Source organism: Balaenoptera ricei, chromosome 15 (assembly GCF_028023285.1).
Source record: "Balaenoptera ricei isolate mBalRic1 chromosome 15, mBalRic1.hap2, whole genome shotgun sequence".
NCBI lineage: Eukaryota > Metazoa > Chordata > Mammalia > Artiodactyla > Balaenopteridae > Balaenoptera > Balaenoptera ricei.
This window is the reverse complement of record NC_082653.1, coordinates 8,616,298-8,640,037: the sequence shown is the minus strand read 5'-3', so window position 1 is coordinate 8,640,037 and position 23,740 is coordinate 8,616,298. Positions and strand designations below refer to the sequence as shown.

General features: G+C 44.6%; 1 protein-coding gene across 5 annotated transcripts in view; it reads right to left on the bottom strand.

Annotated features, from left to right (window-relative positions):
- Positions 1 to 10,484: 10,484 nt before the first annotated feature.
- Positions 10,485 to 23,740, bottom strand: part of ZNF217 (zinc finger protein 217) — a 37,439-nt gene continuing 24,183 nt past the window's right edge. For 4 of the 5 annotated variants that reach the window (XM_059897348.1, XM_059897351.1, XM_059897349.1 and 1 more), the window contains 5 exons: positions 20,564 to 22,331; positions 16,590 to 16,706; positions 14,173 to 15,699; positions 12,587 to 12,718; positions 10,485 to 10,612 (listed from right to left, as the gene is read on the bottom strand). In XM_059897348.1, the coding sequence (XP_059753331.1) occupies positions 12,609 to 12,718; positions 14,173 to 15,699; positions 16,590 to 16,706; positions 20,564 to 21,956 (3,147 nt within the window). In that variant the 5' untranslated portion in view covers positions 21,957 to 22,331 and the 3' untranslated portion in view covers positions 10,485 to 10,612; positions 12,587 to 12,608. The remainder of the gene's footprint in view (positions 10,613 to 12,586; positions 12,719 to 14,172; positions 15,700 to 16,589; positions 16,707 to 20,563; positions 22,332 to 23,740) is intronic. The other variant, XM_059897352.1, reaches the window with a different exon arrangement.

Sequence of the window (23,740 nt, the reverse complement as noted above, 5' to 3'; positions counted from 1 at the left end):
ATGTGTTAGCATACGGTATTTGTTTTTCTCTTTCTGACTCACTTCACTCTGTATGACAGACTCTAGGTCCATCCACCTCACTACAAATAACTCAATCTCGTTTCTTTTTACGGCTGCAGGCTCAGTTTTCTAATCAATAAAATGGACCAGCAAGCCCCACACATAACTTGTGAGACTGAGATAGAAAAACCAAAAACTAAAAACAAAATACAGTCTATGCTCCTTGGCATGAATAAGGAGTCAATAAACATTCACTAGAATCAGTTCTCATAGAGAATTTTATGCCCATATTATATAACAATTTTTCAAATGTTGTAATTAATAGGGTACCAATTCACTGACTAGCACAATAGAAGTCTTGGTGCGTTTTGCCATGAAGGGTTGCCTCAGTGACTATCATTCATTCATTTACTCATTAAATATATATTTAATAATATTTAAAATAAAATACATTTCTTTAGCAACTCCTGTTTATCACTGTTCCAGGCATTCAAGACTCAGTCTTAAAGTGCAATTACTATCATTTAGACTAAAAGTCCGGGGGAAAGTAACACACTAAAAATGGGTTTTCCTATTGAAAAAGAAAAGAAAAAAAAAGTGTATGTGATATAATAACCCATATGACTAAACAATTCCACTCCTAGGTATATACTCAAAAGAACTGAAAACAGATATTCAAACAGAAACGTGTATGTGCAAGTTCCTAGCAGCACTATTCCCAACAGCCAAAAGGCAGAAACAACCCAAACGCCTATCAACAAATGGAAGGTAAACAAATGTGCCGTATCCATACGATGGAATATTATTCAGCCATGAAAAGGAATAAAGCACTGATTCCTGCTGTCACATGGGTAAACCTTCAAAACATGATGCTGAGTGAAAAAGCCAGGCACAAAAAGTTCCATATTGTATGATTCCATTTGTATGAAATATCCAGAATAGGTAAAGGCATAGAGACATTTGCATAGTTATAACTACTGATTTTTCAGCTTTTAGAATCAAACTAGATAAGTATGGACAACGTTCTTACGGTTCTTATGGTTCCAGAACCCAGATCAAGTGTCACCAGTCTTGAACATGGAACAGAAAAAGTACAAATGACACAAATTGAGAAGTGGAGGCAGAGATGTGATGAGACGGGGCAGACACCATCGTTATCATCATTTCACAAGAGGGGAGGCAGAAGGTCCGCAGTAGAGCAGCTGTCCTCAACTGAAGGAGGTGCTGCCCACCCCAAGGACACTTGGCAACATTTTCCTCACGTAACAGGCAGACCCTCCACTTTGGGTAGGGGTGTGGGCAGGAATGCTAATGTTCCGTCTTGCAATAAATGGTCAGTTCCACGCAACACAACTTTGTCCCCCCCAAAATGCCAACAGTGTCCCCACTGAGAAACACTGCAACGGGCAAACTAAAAATCCTGGCACAGTGGGATGGAGAGGATTCGAGAGACAAGAGCTAGTAGCCATATCGCTGGTAATGCCAGTAGAAGGTTGGAGAAACGGTCTTGCATCAGCAGAGCAGCACTGAGGGGGTAGGGAGGTAGTGCAAGACCCTCGTTTTTCACTATAAACACTATTTGGCTGTTTTAACCATTTGCATGTGTGATGTTGTTTATTTTTACATAAATGGCCATTTCAACAGTATGGAAAGGGCTACGACATAAGGAAACGCTATCAGCTACAACATTTCACTTGAATTTTTTAATGTTTTCTTATGTCACATGCCCTTTGGTTTCAAAGGCAAATCCAGCTTGGAACTACAGAGCAGCTGCTTGTTTTTCAAGGGAAGAAAACGCATCATTTGAAGCCACATAATTCACGTCTCATCTCAACAAAGGAGCACCCACGTTTCTGTTTACCTGATGACGGGCGCCACCATGTGGCAATGATGTGTCCCCAACCTCAGTCCACACTGCCTGAATGAAGATTCTCGGAGAATTTCTAATTTTGTAGCATTCACACTATTGCAAATTTGGTGCCTACCATGGAACGCTAACATGTATCTAATTCACAATTTCAAATCTGCATGAAGTAAGACCTCGCTGTGTCAGCTGGGGTCCAGTCAGGTGGATGCTACTTCTGAAAATTTGTAAACTTCTCAACCCCAGGCGTCGTTTGTATTGTAGGTGAAAGGAAGCCATCTAGTTGGCTGTGATTTACGATTATTTGCTTTATATTAAGGATCAGCAAAAGGCAATAAAAAGAGTCATTAGAGGATTCCATTTTCCAATTTGCTACACTTGCCTGCTCACCTTCAAAACTAACCGATAATAATGAGGGAGAGGGTTTCCCTGGTGGCGCGGTGGTTGAGAGTCTGCCCGCCAATGCAGGGGACGCGGGTTCGGGCCCTGGTCTGGGAGGATCCCGTATGCCGCGGAGCAACTAGGCCCGTGAGCCACAATTACTGAGCCTGCGCGTCTGGAACCTGTGCTCCGCAACAAGAGAGCCCGCGATGGTGAGAGGCCCGCGCATCGCGATGAAGAGTGGCCCCCGCTTGCCGCAACTGGAGAAAGCCCTCGCACAGAAACGAAGACCCAACACAGCCATAAATAAATAAATAAATAATTTAAAAAATAATAATAATAATGAGGGAGAGTTAATACAAGTTCAACCAAAAGTTCAAGACTTGCTGTTGATTTTTGACATTGCCTTACTGCTTCTGGTCAATAAAACCATGGATCTTGTCGTTCTGCAGCTTTGCACCCTGCATCTGTTGGCCACATGATAATGGAAACTCCTTAACCGGCTAACCAGCACCTCTGCAGCCTCTTCAAACCCTGCCCTGGCAGAAAATTCTCTTACTCAAGTGGATCCCACCTACTGATGATCCCTGAAGTGGGTCTTTCTGCCTTCCACCTCCAGAGGGAAGTTGGAAGGGAACAGCAGGCGCAAACCCTCTCAGATCCATGTGCAAGTCTCAGATTAGGTGACATTCCAGGAAGTCCTCCTGACCTTCCTTATGGGGTTCAGATGCACCAACAGGTGGGGTCTTCCAGGAATGGGAATCAAGTTCAACATGGTGGGATGAGCAGCCCCACAGGGTCTCTACTGTATGAAAGCTCAACCCCACTTGGAGGTAACCTCAGTGACTCAATGACCATGTCCCGGCATGGAGCTGGAATACGGCTGTGACTAAGTCCAATCATGTTAATCCTCTGCTCAAAGCCCTCAGTAGCTCCCCATCACGCTCAGAGCAAAAGTCAAATCCTTCCAACAGCCAGCAGGTCCCCATCTCCTCTCTCCTCAGCCACCTGGCCAGCCGGCCGCCTGCACCTTCTCACTGTTCTTGAGTAACCCAGGACCTTGGCACGAGCCACACTAAGCCAGATCTACTTCCGGAAGTTCTTGATGAAGTCACCTTAGAAGGGAGGAGGGGGTGGAGGGAAGAGAAGCAGGGAGACAGGAAAGCAGGATGGGTTCGTAGAGAAAGAGCAGAGGGCGGGAGGGCACAGGCTCAATCCGCTCCCCCTGGAGCCGAGAGGCTCCTTCCTCCAGGACTAGATTTCCTTTAATGTTGGGACTTCACCACACCCTCCCCCCACTTTCCAGGATCACTGATTTGAACCTGGACTTTCCTGCCCCACATCCTCCCTGTAAACTAGAAGGCAGAGACATCTCCATCCTGCCCCTGGTTCTCTCTGAAGCCAGCATCTGAGGCAAAGAGGAGAAGACGATGGCAACCAGTTTCTTTCTTCCTTTTTTTTTTTTTTTAATTAAACTGGGTTTGGGGCATTCCTGGAAATAAACATCAAAATAGAAGTGGTGTCATTCTACTGTAGAGTTACAGTCACTGAGTAATGAACATAAAGGCTAGCTCGTGGGATGTTGAATTACAAAAATGTTAAATATTTCAATAAAATCATATTAATAGAGTCTCATAGTTCCTGCAGCATTTGCAATAACACAAATCACTATTGCTCTGTCTTGGGAAATTTTGTCCCAAATAGTTGAATAGCAAAGCTGGTTGGACGAGTAAACGAAGCTTGTTTACCACAGCGCCACCTGGTGGTGTAGTTTATTTAGCACTTTCCAGGGTTAAAATATCTGGGGTCTTGGTCAGTTCCATGGGGAAAATAGTCTTGAATTATTCAAAGTGTTCGATTATTGACTGTCTTTAAGAACGCACCTCTCAAATGCAATTTGGCAAAAGTGAACTGTGCTCATTGCCTTCCTCATGACTAGAGACTGGTTTGGTCCCAAATGTAATCAAACCCCAGTAACTGCTTCAGCTTAATTCACAGAAATATTCACACTTGACAAAAACTCACGTAGAAACTATAGCCAGCTACCCATCTCTATGTTAAAAGTACAGACCTAGCTCAACCCCTTTAGGTTACTTAAATTCTCTGGGCCTCGGCTTCCTCATCTGTCAAATGGTGAGAATAAATTCTCCGCCTTAAGATGATGCATGTAAAGTCCCTTCATGCTTTTCTATTAAGTAAATGCTCAACGAAAAATCAGAAGACATGGATTCTGAACTATTAAAGGTGGTTATTTTACAGGAGGAAGTTTCACTTCCTACGTTATAGATTTACACGAAGCTTGCTTCTTCATAAAGACATATTGTGCTTGTAGTTTTAAAATTAACGGGTTTTTTTGTACTGTGGTAAAATACACATAACACAAAATTTACCATTCTAACCGTTTTCAAGTGTAAAACTCAGTGGCATTAAGCACATTTACACTGTTGTGCTTCCATAACCACCCTCCATCTCCAGAACATTTTCATCTGCCCAAACTGAAACTCTGTCCCCACTGAACTCCTCATCCTCCTCCCCTACCCTTCGCTCCTGGCAGCCACCGTTCTACTCTCTGTCTCTGTGGACTGGACTATTCTAAGTGGAATCATGCAGTATTTGCTCTTTTGTGCAAAATCAGGGTTTTTTAATGGAGTATACAGGAGGCGTCAAGCAATACCTCTGTCTTCTGTAAAGCCTTCAGTCAACTGTATTATTCCAAAAGTCCTAACAGTGTGGTCCAGGGACCTCCTACGGGTCCAAAAGACCCCTCAGGGGGTCCAAGGGTCAAAAGATCTAATACCAGGAAATTATTTGATTTTCACACTCTCTCTCGAGTGGAGTTTTGCAGAGGCCACATGGTGTGGGATGTCCCCAAAGACTGAATGCAGGGCAGTAAGACACTAGTGACAGTGACAAAAAAGTGAAACAATGCCATTCTTCTCATAAAATGTTTTTGCCTTGGAAATTTTGTTATCTACCATGAAAAGATATGTTAATTACATTAACATGTAGTGGGTTTGTTTTTCCTCATGAATTAAAGTTTTAATTCCGTTTCAAACCAGAATATGGTAAATATCAATAGGCATAACCCACATAAAAAAAACTTTCGAGGACCCTGAAGAATTTTTAAGAGTGTAAAGGGATTCTGAAGCCAAAAGTCTTCAGAATGGCCGAATTCTGTCAACCTTTCCTACAACAAATGATGCTTGGATTGGCATAGACCAAGGAAAACTTTTTCTGCATATATATCGGTGATTTGTGAATGGCTAAACTTCTCAGACGTGAATAATACCCTTTTCCAGGCGCTATCTCTGCTCTCCTGCAACCTGATTATCAAATTCTGCCCTCAAGCCATCTCCACATCCTCAACCTCACAAACACGCACACCCAGTAAAAAAAGCAATCATTCAAGTACTCCAGACCGAAGCTCTCTCAATCCTAGCTACCGTTTATTCCTCTAAAATACCAGTCCCACCCACAATCATCCTCTCGGTAAAACTCCTCTCACTTGTTATACTGATGTATAAGCAAAAATAAACTAACCAGTGGTGAGTGTGAATTACATTTGTTGCCATGGAAATGCTTATGTCAAGGAACTCAGTAATTAATTTCAAAGGTATGAGGTTATTCTGACATAATTCTAGGCAAACACCTCTCTGTCTTTAATGAATCGCTGGGCTAGAATAAACCACATATATTATCCATCATTCCATCCATCCATCCATCCATCCATCCATCCATCCATCCATTCTGCCAACAAATATTAAGAGTGCCAATCTCTGCATAGGCCTAGGGATACATTGATAACAAATTTCTGCCCTCAGGGAGTTAGTTCACTTGCAACTGGGGGAAGACCAACCAAACAAATGCACATTATAATGGCAGGTGGTGCTGAGTGCTAGGAAGAAAAGTAATGCCAGATCCAGAGATGGAGAGGGCTGGAGAGACTTGGGGGCTGGTGACGTATGAGCACTTGAACATGGATTATCCAAGGTAAAGGAGGTACCAGGCATGAAACAGCAAGGGCATCACTGCTGAAAGAGGAAGGTGCCTAAGATGTTCCAGAGGGACAACCAAGTCCCCTGTGGTTGCCGTAATCAATGAGAGGAGGGGATGGGGGAAACCAGGGGTCAGACCTGGTGAGCAAAGCCATGGCCAGGATTGGGTTTTATACTGTGAGTCATGTAAGATCACTGCAGAGTGAGGAAGACGGGCTGTCCTGGGTTGCCATCATTCCGGGCATGCTGAGCTCAGATGCCAGCTGGGGACCTGGGTGCAGATGTGCAAGAGGCAGCTGTGAGCGACACATCTGGGCTCAGGGGCAGGGCCAGGGCGTGGACAGTCCTGAGGCCGGACCAATGCGGACACAGCCCTGAACCCTGGGTCCTGCCATGTCAAGAGGCATGGAAGGGAAAGATCCACCTGTTCCTAAAATCCCTGCTGGGGCTGCTGCAGGTTAAAGTGAAAATCCCTGGGGCGCTGAGGACGGCAATCAGTCCACTGACGATGACGCTTGTGAGGCAGAAGCTCAGGGACACTTTAACCATCATTACGATGAGATTACAGCTGCCCAAACAGAACATCCAGGAACCTTAGGTAACTTCTCACTCTTTGGAGTAAATAAGAATCACCTGGCGTGCTTGGTAGGCATTCAGGTTTCTCAACCCTGCTCCAGACCTGCCAACCAGAATCCAGGGGAGGTCGGGCTGGGAGACATGCCAGGTGATTCTGATTCTATGGCTACAGTCCATAGGAGCCATAGACATTCAGGTGTTTGATGTGTGTGTAAAAGTGAGGATGCAATTTCACTGTGACGAATAAGGGTAAAGGGCAGAAAAGAAATGTGATTTTTTTTTTTCTTCTTTGGTATAACTTTTCATAAACTCACATGTGACAAAAGGTTGGAAATCTTTTGTCACATGAGTATGTCCCATTCATACTAGGAAGTAGAATCTCATTGAAAGGCTGTACAATTGGATTAACATCAGGTGCCCAAGTCCCAGACACTGGCACAGAGGTGTCACCCGGGCACCACAAACGGCCAAGTTCTGAGGAAGGAAGGGCAGACTTAGGTCTAACCAAGTCTGAAAATGAACCTGAGATTCTGCACTTCTCTCTGACCCTTGGAAAGAGAGCCGAGTGTAACAGAAGAGATGCCTCCCTCATAATGCCCAGCAAAGCTGTCTGGCCTTGGGATCACACGTGGCCTTCTGGGGACCTCGGGCTCCTCGTCTGTCCAAGGAGGGGGTCGAGTGCAGCCTCTGTAAGTTCAGCTCTATCACCCTCTTGACATTACACAGCCACGGAGGGCTCTTGCCTTCTTTCTTTTGCAGCACTTGCCTGAGCCGGGCTAAGATACGGTCAGGCTATCCATGCAAAAATTTTGAACTTTAGCTATTTGAGAAACTGTACAGAAAAAAAGGGTTGAATACATGAAAGTAGTTAACAGTCACACACTGTACGTGTCCAGAGGTGATGCAGTAGAAGTGCGATGGGATGAAGAAGCCCCCGCCTCCCCAAAATTGAGATCTACTTTAAACCCGTAGACTTTTATTTACCCGTTTATAGGACTACATATAGAGGCTGGAGACACAAGTTAGACGAAACCACAAATATGCAATAAACCCAAACAAGAAAGTGAGAACTTCTATAGGACAAATGACCCAGTTTCTTCAATAAATAAAATGTCATGAAGAGTGTGTGTGTGTGTGTGTGTGTGTGTGTGTGTGTGTGTGTGCCGGGGGCAGAAGGTTAAGATTAAAATCGGGTTAAGAAACCTATCAACTAAATCGAGTAAGTGGATCTTGTTTGGATCCTGACTGCAACTTACCAGTTGTCAGAAGACGTTTCTGAGACAACCAGGGAATGCAGACAGACATGGAGGTCAGTTATGAGAAATCGTTTTCCGTTTAGTTAGGTGTGATCAGGAAAAGCCCTTATCTGTTAGAGATACTGAAAAGTATCTGAGGAATGAAATTAAATCATGTCTAAGATTTGCTTTAAAATACTCAGGAAAGGGGTGGGGAATCACAAAAGGTCTGGCAAAGTGTCGCTGGCGAGCGCATGGGGACTCATTATACTAGTCTATTATTGTGTATGCCGAAAACTACATTTATAAAAAGTTAAAACAAATCAGAAAGCAGGGACACAATAAAGACCAAAGCCCAAGACTGCAAAACACCAAATCTATATTTACATCCACATATAATAACATAACTTTAAGCTGAAATATATCATAAATAAAACAAGTAATGTCTACGGTTTGACAACTTAAGTATCAACAATTAAAATAAATCAAACTGGAATGAAATAAATACATAAACAAAAATCCAACAGATTGTACCTCTATTATATGTACTGTTGTCTCAAAGAAAAAAAAAAAAAAAACACAAAACCAGTAGTATCCCAATAGTTAATACTGATGGACAAAAAAAAAAAAAAAAACATATTTTGGAGTACAAGGGCTGTGGAAAGAAAAAAAAACTGATATTTTTATGCACTCAGAAATGTGGTTAAAAAGGAGAAATCTGAAAGCCCCCCAAAATTTCAGCATAACACAAATTGACTTGTTTTCAAATAGATTTGGTGATTTTTTTTTTTAAATACAGATTTAAATTTCAGCCCTCTATTATCATGTATCCCCCTTTTAAGATTTATATTTATCATCACAGCAAGCTTTCTGTAACACTCATTGGATTAGGTAAGGATCAGGTCAATCATCTTGCAAATGTGTTAATCTTCAAAAGTAGGCTATAAAAGTGCAAAACTATGAAAACAAACATCTAGATTATGTACATATGGCTCAGCTTGTGAACAGGAAGAAAGGTAAATAGTGTACACTTTCCTGATACAAAGCACTTCATCACGATGCCAGCAGACTGATCTCAAACCAGGTCTCCCTTTTCACCTGGGAGTTAAGACTTTTCTATTGAGTAGGCGTCATGTTGCATAATGAAAACAAACAAAAAAACATCAGGATTCTTTGAGGACATTACCCTTGCTCTAATGGAGAAGGGCAGGGCAAGAAAAATTAACAGTGCAAATTTACTTTTGAAACAGTTTTCTTAATAAAGTATTTTGTGGTCGCTAAACCCAGGTACTGCAGAATACACTCAGCCATGGACAGCGGATTAAGAGAACAGAAGTTTAAAACATCCAGTAAGCCAGCTGGTGGCTAGCCTCTCATTAAAACCCAAATTGCATGTACACTGAGAAAAACGCTGCTGCTTCAAAACAACCAAAAATGGGAAGACAACTGAGGTCTCAAAACAGATTACCTCTCCCCTGAGTACCAGAAAACTCAGCCAGCACTCCTGCAAAATCCATGTGTCTGTAATTAACCTGAGTGTGTCCACAGTTAACCCAAATGCCAGACACACCAAGACTTCCAAATGCAAACCTAAAATTTACCCCCAAACTTTCATTTCTTTTAAAATTGTTTCCAATACATATATAATTCACATGTACAATTTAGTGTTTATATTTTTATATGTGAATTTAGGCAAATGCCAAAAAAACCCAGGAACTGCCCAACAAAAATGATTAATTTGATAGAAAACAAATTTCAGTAACTCCACATACGATTTGGTATGCTTACTGAATGTGTGGCTGGCCTACAGAGGAAATGCTTCCCTGTAGATACACGCACTTAAAAACCCCACAAACCATGCCATTCCCTCAGAAAAGGGCTGTGGATCTGGGTCCTTCTCAGATGACATACTGAAATTTGCAGTAAAAGGGCACCCAATTCAGAATGGCTGATCTCCGTACATGCAGCACATATTCATAGGGGGGTCAACGCTTCTGTTAACAATTCTGTTAAGACAACAGACCACGGAGGATTTCACATAATACAAATCATTGAGAAATTCTTTTTTAAAAAACATACATTTTGAATGAAAAGAGGACAAGTAGCAGAAACATGCTCAAAGCGAGGAGCAACGTCAGAGGGAAGAACACGCACAGTTCTCAACAAGCAGGTTTACAACGTATATTTACAGTTTTACCTGAGGTGCAAGCGTTATATACTTTCTCCCCATCCCACCCCCCAGCCCAAATGATTTCTTTTCAGCAGCGCTCAAGTATGCAAAAAAACTCCACTTCTTATTTGGTCAATTCTAAAAAAAATATTATTCAGGGCAAAATAGAGATGTCCGGTCTCCATTTGTGTACAACCCAACTGTTCCAACTATAGTTTTTATTGCTATTTGGTACAAAAGTTAACAGAACAACTTTACAAAACCGTAGTGTTCCTTATATGTTATATGTACAGTACAATCACAGCTTATTTCAGTAGCTTTCACCATCTGCTTTTTCAAAAGATGAACTAATTCAATTTCATGGAGAGTACACATTTATATCCATCAAGACCTAAGGGGGGGGGGGGGGGGAAAGGTTTAAAAATGATTAGGATGAAACTAAATACAGTTTACAAAAATCTTAAAAAAGAAAAAAACAAGTATAATAAATAAATAGAACTAACGGGATCTAGAAATGCAATGGGCTCCATTTAAGCTTAAATTTTGTGACCAAAGTCTCAGGAGTCTAAATAAATAAAAGCTGCACTATTTAGGGGATGCTAATATATACTTAACAGTGGTTTAATGAAGATGATTTAACCAAGAACCAGAATTTATATCAGACACAGTTGCCAAAGGCAACTGCCACCTGTAAGAAACTCTGGAAGTTTATACCCTATGAAAGGGGAATTCATGGCACGGACCAGGGGTGTTTAACAAAACAAATGACCTAGAATAACCTCCTCCATGAGAAGGATGGTGCATAAAACATGTGTAACAATATTTGTTCAGCCAACATCTATTGAGTTTTATGGCTGAAATTCCCAGCGATGGGCCAGCCACTGAATGAAGGAGGCTCCTCCTCAGCTTAGCTCGGCGTGGAAGCCCGACGCACAGGTAAGATGGGTACAAACGGGTAAGAACCACAGCTCAGACGGAACACAATCAGGGAAGCCCCAGCTCCCAGCAAACATTCTGCAGAGATGATATGTGAGCTGGTCCTGAAATCTCAGAACGAGGTTGTTTGGCAAAGAGGGTGCAGGAAGGATGTTCCCGGGGAGAGAGAAATGCAAGCAGAGTAGCCCAGAGGCTGCAGGAAGAGGCCGGAGCTGGATAAACAGGACGGTTCCCATCTGCTGTTACATGCAGTGCAAATAATCTGTTGCTTACAACCTATAAATTTTCTGTTTTCATGTTTTAAGGCAGAGTGGATTTAATCTCATTCCTGTGATGACACCAGTCTCACACCACTGGCATCACCTGAGCGGGAGAGAAGGATGTAGAGCTGCAGAGGCTGATGGGCCCCATGTGTCCCAGTGAAAACAGAAGGAGAAATTCTGCCCTGGTCCATGAGCCTTTATCTCTGTACCTAGATCTAGCAGGTGCTCAGTCAAGAGTCTGCTCCATGGGGATATGGGGGTGGTTTGACAGGACAAGAGTTATCTGGGAGGGAACTAAATCGGTCCATGAGCCCCAATCTTTCCATTCAATTTATTGTTAAAAGCGTCCTAGTGTGACTCTCACACAGACATCATGCCCTCTGCCCAAACTTGGAAGTAACTAAACTAACACGTGTACAACTCCAAGAACACTGAGGCTTTGGGGTAGCTACCGTTAGATGCATTTGCCATGTGAACCAAAAAGTCGACATAAACCTACTTGCTCTGTCCCACTCCCCTCCCCCAACAGATAAGGATTCATAAAGGCTTTGAACAAGCTCTTAAACTGGAGGGTTGGGGCACAGGCCTTGGACTGTGCAGACCTACGACCAAAAGTAGGCAGCGTAAGGCGCTGGGCAAGTTACATAATCCAAGTCTCAGTCTCCACATCTGTAAAGTGGGCACAGGACCTCCTAACCCAGGGATCGGCAAACTTTTTCTGTAAAGGGCCAGACAGTTAATATTCTCGGCTTTGCAGGCCATGAAGTCCCTGTCGCAACTACCCACCTCTGCTGCTGTGGCACCAAGCAGCCACAGACAATACGTAAAGGAATGGATGTGGCTGTGTGCCAATAAAACTTTATTGACAAAAACAGGTGGCGGGCAGTTGGCTAACCCCTGACCTGATGCTGTAAGAAGGATTAAATGAGCTCATGGCGATAAAACACTTCACTCAACGCCTGGCATGAAACAAATGCTTAGTAACTTCCAGTTGCTATTGTTGTTTTCACCATTATCATCGCCGCTGATATGCAGAGACCGGGAGGACTCTGTTTTAAGACACTTCAAAATTCAAATTAAAAGCAATTTTACTTCGTATTATTATATTGGATAAGCTAGATGGTTTATTTTCAATTAAGTAAAATCAATACATTATATGTGCTCACCTTTCATCCCCAAAATAGGAAATCAAGTTTTTTTGTCATTTGGTCGATAATGTGCGTTCCCAATAAAATTCTCATAGTTCCTCTTCTGTAGCATGCTGCTAGATAAGTGTTGATAGGACACAGGCCTTTTTCCTGATTGGAAAAAAAGAAGCATAAAAGGGCATTTAGAATTAAGTTCAACAGTTAGGTAAGATGTGTGTGGGTTGTTAGAAGTCAATTTTCAAAATTCCTAACTGATAATGTGACCAGAACACATAAGACGCATACATGTTATAAAGTTACTTACAAGGTGAAATGTTTTTAAATGCCATGAGGACATTTCTTAGCACAGAATTTTAAGTCACTAAAGCTAAAATTATCTAAGTGCTAGGTGGTCATTAGTAAAAATTAAAAAGCTAAAAGGAAACAGCAGCATAAGTATTTTAAACCTTTGTGTATCATGAACCAAAACTGTGTGGAGGAGGAGGGGAAAAAAGACTGATTTACTTGCAACACAGAGCCTTTTCTCTTCAAGTAAAGACACAGTTATGACTCATGTCCATTTTAAGTGCTGAGGAGGGGGAAAAAAAAGGGACGCTTCTAATCAAAAGTCTGCAAAAATTATCTCTTCATCAGAATTTTTATAAAAGTCACTGGAGTGTATGAAAGCAATTGTTTTTTAATTTGCTGTCCCTACCAGATCAACTGGCATCAAGCCATCCTTGATAGAGCATTGTCACCACGCACAATCTTTAATTTGAAATTAATACAAACTGAGAGGTTCAAAATGGATTTGTCCCTTTGGGACGGACAAACCTGCAGAGCTTATGTCTGACAAAGGAAGGCATGGTGGTTTCATCACGTTTTCCAAAGGGGACAGGTCCCCACGACACTCTGATCTACTTTTTTGCAGGCACAGGTTATGTGTCAGACACCTCTATGAAACTGTCATGAGTTAGCAAGGGCATTAAAGACACCAAAGTATCTATGAGCGTAATGGACAATATGGGGAAAAACCGTGCTTTTTACAATTCACTTAAATACTTAACAAAGGCTGAAGGCAGTACAGTTCTGTAAGCCTGAGCATCAAAGCTGTTCAAAAGATGCTTTAACCAGCAGTTCTTAGCCTTCTGCACTGGCGGATCAAGGGTCCTCACGGGTATTTACTGAGCACCCCTTGCACCGCCCTGTGCCGGGCACCTGACAGGGCTGCGTATCAAAGTTATATAAAACGCATTTTCTGCCCTGAGTGAGTTCACAGTTTAGTAGGGGTGGTGAGACATGGACAGAAGTACCCCACCTCCGGGCTCCCATCTCCCAGGCTGGGCTGGGCTGGAGCGCTAGACGCAACACACATGCGCAAAGGAGAAAACTAGACCGTGATGAAGTCAGGTGAGCGGGCGTAAATGACACCTGACATCAGACTCCTGGGTCCTCAAGCGCTTTTCATCATCCTCCCAACCAGGGAGAAAATTAAATTAAAAGAGTGAGATTTAACACTGGGGAATAAGCTTTCGTCCTGAAGGGCTGAGCTTGGGGGCCCCGAACCACTGCCCAGCCTCGGAACGTCTCGCCCTCCCGGAAGCCCCCGCCTCAAGGATGCCCACCTTCCAGCGCCGGCCCGGCCGCGGGGCCCACGGGGCCGCAGGGGAACAGGGCTCCGGCCGCAGCGAAGGGCTTCTGCGCAGGCAGCACGGCCGCGTCGGCCTCGCCGGTGCTCAGGAAGCGGGGCCGCGCAGGCAGCGCGGTGGGCGGCGGGCACGCGCACTCGGGGGGCAGCAGCGACGTGAGGCCGCGCACCACATGAAACTTGGGGAGGTCGAAGGGCCGCCGGTAGTGGGGGCCGGGTTGGTCCCCGTCGAGAGCCGGCGCCCCGACCCTCGGCCGCTTGGCGAGCGGCTCGCCCGGCTCGGTGCCGGCGCCGCGGCCGCAGAAGTAGTCCCGGGCCGGCGGTGCCCAGGGGCCGTCATTCCTGGGGGTGTGGTCGCTGCAGCCATTGAGGGCGGCGCCCGGGGCGGGCTGGGCCGGGGCCCCGGCAGGAGGCTGAGGCTTGGGCTTGGGCTCCAGCCGCTTGGCTTTATCCGCGGCCGGGGCCGGGGTCGCGCCGGCTTTGGCGAACATCTCGGAAGGCGGCTGCCGGGCGGCGGCCCCCGGCCCCCCGAGGCTCTGCGACGGCCGGTGGGACTTCAGGTTGCTGGGGGCTAAAGTGCTGGAGTCGATCCCTGAAGTCAGAGGGGCTTTGCCAGGCCCCGCGGGGGTGGGCTTCGCTTTCTCGGACGGCAGAGGTCTGGGCTGCGCTGGGAAGGCGGGCCTGGGCTTGGGCTTGTACGGATTCGACAGGGGAGGCACATCTTTCCCCAGTAAAGCTGGGGGGCATCCGGTCCGTCGACTTCGAAGCAGAGACTTGTTCCGACAGTTTCTGTGGCTGTCAGGGTTGTACTTATGCTCCAGTCTCTGGTGCATCGTTAGAACCTCTGGATAAAATGTCTTGAAGGTGCAGAACGGGCAGGTGGTACTCGTGGTCACACTTTTACCCAAAGAAGCTGCCGGGCAGCAGTGGGAAGCCCCGAGGGATAAGTTTAAGGGTTTTTCCTGACAGTCTGCGTCGACCTCCGCTTTCTTCTCTCTGTGGCCGACCTGGACGTGATGGGCCGCCCGGCCGTCTGGGTGAGGGGCCACGTCCACTTCTGTTCTGCAGGTGAGGTTGTGTGCCTGAGGTTCAACTGCTGATCTCTTTTTTAACACGTCCAAAGAAGCAGGGGCAGGATTTTTGCTCAGTTTATCAGCACTGTCATCAGCTGCGTTTTTACTGAAATCCTGAGTATCTTTGTGTACTGCTGAGAGGACAGCACTGCCCAGAACGTTCTGAAAGGCAGGGGCCATCCCCTTCAGTTGCTTTGCAGGTGAGCTGCCTTTAACATCTTTGGCACCATCGAAACATCTTTTCAGATTTTTGGTTTGCGCACTGTCGGCAGTTAGAAGTGCATCTTCCGTCTCCTGGTTTTTCCCCTCGTTCCTGACTTCAGCAGCGGCATCAGCCTGCTTGTCCTTGTGGTGTCTCTCCAGGTGATACCGCAGAGAGGTCTTCTGGGCTGCAGCATAGTCACAAAATTCACATTTGTATGGTTTTTCACCTAAAACAAGAAATGTCACTCTATTACAGAAGTTTATGAAAGGCATCGAAACAAATAAGACAGAGAAAATGGGGTCCTTTCCTTTTCCCTTCCTGTCTATTAATCTTCACATCCAGGATCTGTCATGAGTTGTTTGCTTCATCACGCTTTCTACCCCAAATATTTGAAAACGTGAACACGTCTTTAAAAAATTAAAAAGCACACTTTAAAATTATCTCATTTAATCTTCATAACAGCCCTACAGGAGTGAATATTATCCCACTTCTACAGCTAAGAAAATGGGAGCGCAGAAGAGTTAAGTAATTTGCCTAAGGTTGTATGCCAGTGAGCAGAAGAGATGCAAATTCAAGTCCACACAGCGTCCTAAACCATTATGTTACAGCTGCTTCTACAACCTAAAGAAAAGATTATTGGGAATTCCCTGGCAGTCCAGTGGTTAGGACTCTGCGCTTTCACCGCCGAGGGCGCATGTTCAATCCCTGGTCGGGGAACTAAGATCCCACAAGACGTGTGGCACGGCCCCCAAAAAATTAATTAATTAAAATAAACTTAAATAAATGATTATTAAATATATTCACTGCATTCTAAATCATAAAAATTAATGCGAAAGAGCTGTGGCATTAAAAAACGTTAAAGAGGTTTTAATAAGATGAGAGTTAGGATAAAGGAGTGAGAAATTAACTTCACAACAAAAACAGTTCAAGTTACAATGACACTAAAGGAATCAAAATGACAGCTACAATCAACAGACTACACATATATTCTTAAGCTAGTCCAAGGATCTAGCAGAATATCTGAACAACACAACAACAACAAAAAATCAGACACAGAACTACATCATAATCCTCTGAACTAATACATGCTGTAAACAAATCTAAGAAGTTCCTTACCTGTATGTGTTCTGAGATGAATATTGAGGTAATAATTTGAACGGAAAAACTTTCCACAATAACTACATTCTCTTGAGGATGTAAGATGCTTTATTTTTCCTCCATCATCATTTTTATCTTAAAACAGAAACAAAAATAATTCATGTAAGAAGATGGCTCAAGTATGTGAATAGGGCGAGCTGACTTAAAGATTCTTGATAGAAACATTTTTGGAAAGTATAAAATAATTTTTAGATTAGGTGTTGGCTAAAAACATGCCAAATGTTGCTTTGAGGTTGCCTGCAGTATTAAAGCACGTGTGCATCAGTTTTTTTTCTGAGCACAGCAGAGTTCACTGTTAAAGATTCAGTTCTTCATCTGCCTCGATCACAGAACCATTTCATAGACTGAAACCAACGGGCAGCTGTCCGCTCTCCCAACAAGTCTGAGACACGCAGAACCTGGCAAACTCAAGGTGGACCTGCACACGGGCTGGAATAACCAGCTTCTTCAGAATAAGTAATTTAGAAAACCGAGCCAATACAAATCGCCGACCACCAGAGGAAAAGCTTTTTATCTTAAACTTAAGCAAGTTACCACTAGAGGGCAGTGAGCACAACTTAATCTTTACAGAAAATTAAAAAGCTTGGCCCTGGGCAAACACCTAGGAAAGTTTGTCAAAATTTAGCAACGTTTTTGGAAAGCAGGTTGTATTATCCACAAGCACTCACCACGGGCAAAATGTACCTGACAACTCAAAATCTGTCCCCAGATGCCACGGGGTTGAACTTTAAACTTCACTCTCTGAGGCCTGATCAGGACAGGGGAGTAAATGAAGGTCCTGGTGGGGCCGCTAATGAGAGGAGGACACAGCAGCCCTCCCAGACAGTCGTGCTGCAGTTAAAGTACCAGCTCGCCAAATATGGGCGTTAAGTTCTAGATAAACCTCCTCTTATATTATTAAATTATGTCATATTACATACATCACAGTATGACTACAACAGAAGTCGGGTCATCTCTTTAAATTTAGCATAACTTGTCCTTTTGCCTTGAAAAACTGTAATTCCCTACTAAATGGCCTCTTCCTGGCTCCTTCCACATTCCGCAGTCTAGATTATAGATTTCACTGATTTTAAAAAGCAACTTATTAGTAAACCACGGTGAGCCTCCAGGTACAATAAAGACAGGACTATATAGGGAATTCCCTGGCAGTCCAGTGGTTAGGACTCCACATTTTTCACTGCCGAGGGCCCAGGTTCAATCCCTAGTCGGGGAACGAGGCACTGCCAAAAAAAAAAGACAGGACTGACTATAAAATCTCTGTCACCCCTAAACTTCCCTGAACACAATGTAGCCACCTCTAAACCTCCAGACACTCTAAGACAGCAGAGACAACCCTTGATCTAAAAAGGTGTCATGAAGACTTTTAAAAATAATTTACATGAACAACTATTATTAAAGCTATTTATAGCTTAAAGTTGAAAAACAATAAAGATAAATTATTTACTCTGCTTTCTGATCTTAAAAGTAAATCTAAAGAAAGCCAGGCTGATAGTAAATAACAATAAAATAAATCTAGACTAGAAGACCACATCATAATATTAATTCATGAAAGTCCATTCCCTAACGTAGAATGCCCAGCTCTCTTTCTGACAATCACACCCAACTTTGTAGCTGGGCTTGCACCTCACTGCAATCTCCTACTTCCAGCTATGTGTCAGGATTTACGGTATGTTGCATCATATCCAAAACGTTATGAAATGCCTTTATTCTAACACAAAGGGCATGAAACCTCCACATCTACCTGGTTCCTGCTCCTTTAGCACCACCTGTGATTTTGCTGTGCTGCCCTTTAAAGGACTTTTTATAAATAGGCAGTTGAAATCATCCTTGGGAGGTGGAAGACAAGGGTCAATGAACCAATTCTGTAAACAGGGAAATCAGGGCAAAGAAAGGTTAAGCAACACGAAATGGGTCACAGAACAAGGCAGTGGTAGAACCAGACTCAATACAAGTCTTGGCGCTCCCAGCTATCATGGGCTATTCTATCTGCCTGCCGACTGGGCCCAAGTTTTCCACCCAGTTCTGCCCACACCACCTACTGGCAGAATGTGACCGGCTAGCTCATGTCTTTCAGGGCACCGGGGCATCTATCTCACAGGCCTAATCACCTCCCCATTACTGCAGGCCCACGAACTGCACTGCCACTAAGAGGAATCACTTAGAAGACTGGAGGGCTGGTTTAAAGTCATGTTTATGATGTCATTAAGACACCATAATGCGTTTTCTAGATTTCTGAAAAATGAAGATTGTAAGCATGCTAAGTGCTAGGTTTCCTGTCTCCCAGGAAACTCTAAACATGCTAAATATTTGATATGAAAACTGCTGCTCTCACACCCATCCCGTGATCAGAAAAAGAACTGGGCACCGGCTTCAGAGAAGATGTATTATCTGGTCACATTCACCCTGGATCTCACACACGGGGTTCCTAGAGACATCAACACAGTCAAGTTACAATGCAAGAGGCCAGCATATGTTTAAACCCAAGACCAGTCTGTAAACGATACTGTTTCTCTAAGACTAATTCATGTTCTCATCATTCCCGTGTTGATTATGCAGGAGTTTATTCACTGTTCTCCAGCAGCAAAATCCTCTATTCAAAGAAAATATTATTAAATGGATAGAGAAGCTGTGGTTTACGTGAAGATGGGCACGACCTGAACCACAGGTGGAATCCTCTGCCCTAGGTGATGCCCACCAGGACTCAAGAGATAGGTCAACAGGCCCTCAGCGATGGCTTCCGTTTCCCATAAACGCCATCAGTACATTAAAATTTTGACTGAGCAAAAGTGAGATCTTTAAATCATCTTTGGTGTGTTCATATTCTCTTTCCTTTACAAATTATTTCAGTGACTGAGCTGACTGTGAATGAATACTTGCCCCCAGACACGAAGGACAGGGGACCAGGCAGCACCAAATGGCCTAATACTCTTTCTCTGGTTGACAACCATTCCCAGTACTGATCTGTGCCCACAGATATCCGTTTGGAATAAACGTGTGAAAGCTGGCCCTTGATAGAAAGGGAAGTGCACTGCATATAAGGATAACTTGTTTTTATAGATTAAGATCAGAAATGCTGGGAAACTGTAAGGGAAGGCCAGCATCTCTCAACCCTGACACTACTGGCACGGGGGGCCTGCCCTGTGCCTGGGAGGACGTGTAGCGCATCCCAGGCCTCCACTCACTGGGTGCCAGCGGCACACACACAGCCAACACAGTGGTGATGACCAAGACTGTCTCCAGACACTGCCAGACGTCCACTGGGGGCAAAATCGCCCCAGCCAAGCAGCGCCGATGCACGAGGTAAAACCATGTGTGTCCTGGGACTTCCCTGGTGGCACAGTGGTTAAGAACCCGCCTGCCAGTGCAGGGAACACGGGTTCGAGCCCTGGTCCGGGAAGATCCCACATGCCGCGGAGCAGCTAAGCCCCGTGCACCACAACTACTGAGCCTGCGCTCTAGAGCCCGCGAGCCACAACTACTGAAGCCCGCGCGCCTAGAGCCCGTGTTCGGCAACAAGAGAAGCCACCACGATGAGAAGCCCACGCACTGCAACCAAGAGTAGCCCCCGCTCGCCGCAACTAGAGAAAGCCCGTGCGCAGCAACGAAGAGCCAACGCAGCCAAAAATTAATTAATTAATTAATTAAAAAGTAAAGATTGGTTTAAAAAAATAAAATAAAATAATGTGTGTCTCTTGTTAGCAAAGTATGAAATCACATCACTTTTAGAACAGGAAGAAACCTCGATGAGCCTTTTAACTCCACCCTATCGTTACAGAAATGAGAAAGTGAAGGCCCCGAGAGGCTAAGGGACTTACAACAGGGGGATGACACCAGACACAGCCAGGACTCAAACCCACCTCCCCACCCCGATAACCGGCCAGTGTCCTCTGGCACCGAGCAGAGGAGGAACAGTGCACCACCCAGCAGCTTACCCAGGTGGAGCCCTTCTGGAAGCCCATCCTCGGACCCGTCTTCAGAGCCACCTTCTCGATCGATGGCTCCGTTCTCCTCCAGGGTGGGGGGCAGGTCCGGAGAACAGGTCCTCGGCTGCCTGCCGTCCACTGACATGGGCGGCGACTCGGCATCGGCCCTGCGGTCCTTCTTGTGCACCCGGGAGTGCAGGACCAGCTGGTGGTAGGTTCTGAAGGCTTTGCCACACTCAGAGCAATGCGTCGGCTTCTCTTTGTTACTGGCTAACTTGGGGTCCGCGTCCACGGAAGGCACTTCACCGGTGGGGTGTCTGGGCTTCTCCTTATCTTGTGAGAGACCTGGACAGCCGCTTTTACTTGTCTTGGACTTCCCAGAACCTTCGGGATGGCTTTTATTCGTGTTCCAAATTTCCCCCAGCTCTTCTTTGTCTGAACAGGACTCGTCGTTGTCAGTGCTCCCCTCCTGGCCCGGCTGCTCCTTGACCTCTCGGCACACGGCGACCTTCCCTTTGGTGGCCAGCTGCCAGGCTTGGTAGGTGGTGAACGGGTCCAGCTGAGGTATCCATTTGGCCGGCTTCTTCGCGATCTCAGGGTGAGATCTGGGTCTTAGGTTTAAGAACTGCAGCAACTCTTCCCCCGGAGATGGCATTCCCTCCTGCTGCGTGTCTGTCTGTGAGCTGCGGGTACCGGAAGCAGTGTCTTTGGTGTGCATCTTCCTGTGATCAATGAGACTTTCTTTATTTGGAAACAGAAAGCCACAAACCATGCAGATCTTGTAAGGAGATGAGACGCTCTCGGCCGCGTGCTCCTGCACCACCTCGTTGATGGTCGCCGGGCTCTCCAGGCCTGGCTGCGGTCTGCTCTTGGCCCCCGACTTGCCAGTGTGCGTTCGCATGTGATTCTTCAGAAACCAGGGCTCCTTGAATCTTCTGCCACACACATTACACCCGTAAGTGAAAGAGTCCTTGTGTTTCTTCATGTGGATCTCAACGTCGAAGGCGACTCGAAACGTCTGCCCACACACCTCACAGCTAAGTTCTTCGTTTTCCTTGCAATTCTTATCCTTTGGAGGTTCTGTTCTCACCTGAACTTTATCAAGGGGACTCAGATACTCTGCTTCAACACGCAGAACGGCGGGCTCACAGAGGATAGGCCGATGTTGCATTAAGACGTGTTTATTGAGGTCTTCCGAACGTGTGAAGGTCTGACTGCAAAACATGCAGTCCAAGGGCATATACCCTTCTATCTGGATTATGTTTTTCTCCTGCGTGGCTCTGAAAGGAACAGCGGCGGTCCCTTTTATTGTCATGGCATCATCAATCTCCATTTGGGTGCCAAGAGAATTGCCAATAACTTCTGGTCCATCCATATACATCAAGAGGGATTGAGTTGGCATGTTTCCTGTCTCTTGAGGATTGTATATAAAATTAGAATCTGGGTGAGGAATCTCTGGAGTTGGAATAAGGCCACTTGTAAAGACTTGTCACTCACACGCCCAGCAGCCCGAGGCTTCAAAACTAGAGCAAGTATGTTATAAAAATTCAAAAGAAAGTGTATATTCCTCTGACTTCTTATCTTCAGAAGTCTCAGGAAGCTCAGTGATAAAAACAATCACTGGATCTTTCCACAAACCAGGCAGACAGACTCCCCAGTGCTCGGATTCAGAGACGAGTCAGCACAAGGCATGAGTTCTCTTTGTCTTCATCAAGTGAGTGATTCAGTTGAGCAAGAAGTCAATTCCAGCAACCTGGAGACAAGGGATTTCCAAAACCTAGAGGAAAAAAAAAATAGAAACGGCTAGCTCCAGTCAGAGAAAAGAGAAGGCTGGCCGATGACTCACAGTGGTCCTTCCCACGAAGCACAGAATGTACCTAATTCAGCTGCTTCGCTTTTAACTAATACAGCGCATCCTGTTAAACAAACGCGCTCGTTAATTAAATCATTAGCATTTTATCCAATCAGTACCCTTATCAAACTGCCAGAAATTCATGCAGTTAAACTCAAAACCTGGTACTTTAATGATTTAAATCTAAAATGTAAAGTTTCAGGACAGAAATTGTCCATTTCAGCTGACTATGTTTTAACTGCCACTAAAATGTATCCTTACAAACAACCTGTATAAGTATAGAGACTATAAGAACTGTAAAAAATAACAATAAAAGCACTTTAGGTAAAATTTCAAAAGCCAGAGCTTCAAACTGTCTTACAGACAAAACATACAAGAAACACAAATGCCTAAAAGCACACTCAAAGATTAGCCATACCTAAGTCAACAACATAAGCACAAGAAAATGAGAACCTTTCCTAAAATCCCCATTCAAGAAACACACTTCAGAACCGTTGCTCCTCCTGGCCAAGCAGAACCTTGATATTGATGTATTTTGGTTCACTGGATATTCTGGCCCTCATTCCACTGCCCAAATCCCAGTTTGCTTTTAACAGCGTCAGGCAGGGTAGGGCTTCCTTGTCCAAACAACAAATAAGGAAATACATACACAAAGCTACTCTGTGAATGTACACATTTAAAATAAAATCCTCAACATAGCTGGTTCAACATGGCTTAGTGTTTCAACAGAAAATAGATCCTCTCATTTCTAATCCACCTTTCACATATGCACTGGCCAGGTAAAAAATGCATGAGTTGATTTAACTCTACAGGGTCCGATTTAGAAGCTAATTTTCACTCTTGGAGAAGAATTAACCTCTAAAGCCAACGCCCTCCACCTTTAAGGCAAGCACAGGAATTGTTTTTAAATAGTCCCAACCCCCCCTTAACTGAAGTCAGTTAATTCTACCCAAGAAAACAAAAAGACATGCAAACTATTCCCACCACAGTCAACGTTATATTAAAAAAAGCACACAACTTTCCTTCTCTCCACTTCCTCAAAGAGCAAGGGCCTGTAGGCTCAGAAGAGGAGGAAACATTTCTTCCACTTCTTTACGCTCAGAGAAAGAAAATTCTCATACTCCCTGTTATCTTTAGTTTTGAGTAAACTACATCTTTAACATGAAGCTTTTCTAAATAAGACTGCAGATCAAAGTTTAGGGTACAGAAAGAATGGACTCAAGTGTTTTCTCTTCATTTCTTAGTCTTTTACTGCAATCACAGGGGAGGATGAACACACGGGCTGCCTACCGGCTGCTGGGCAGGACAGAACAGAACTCTCCAGAGACCCGAGT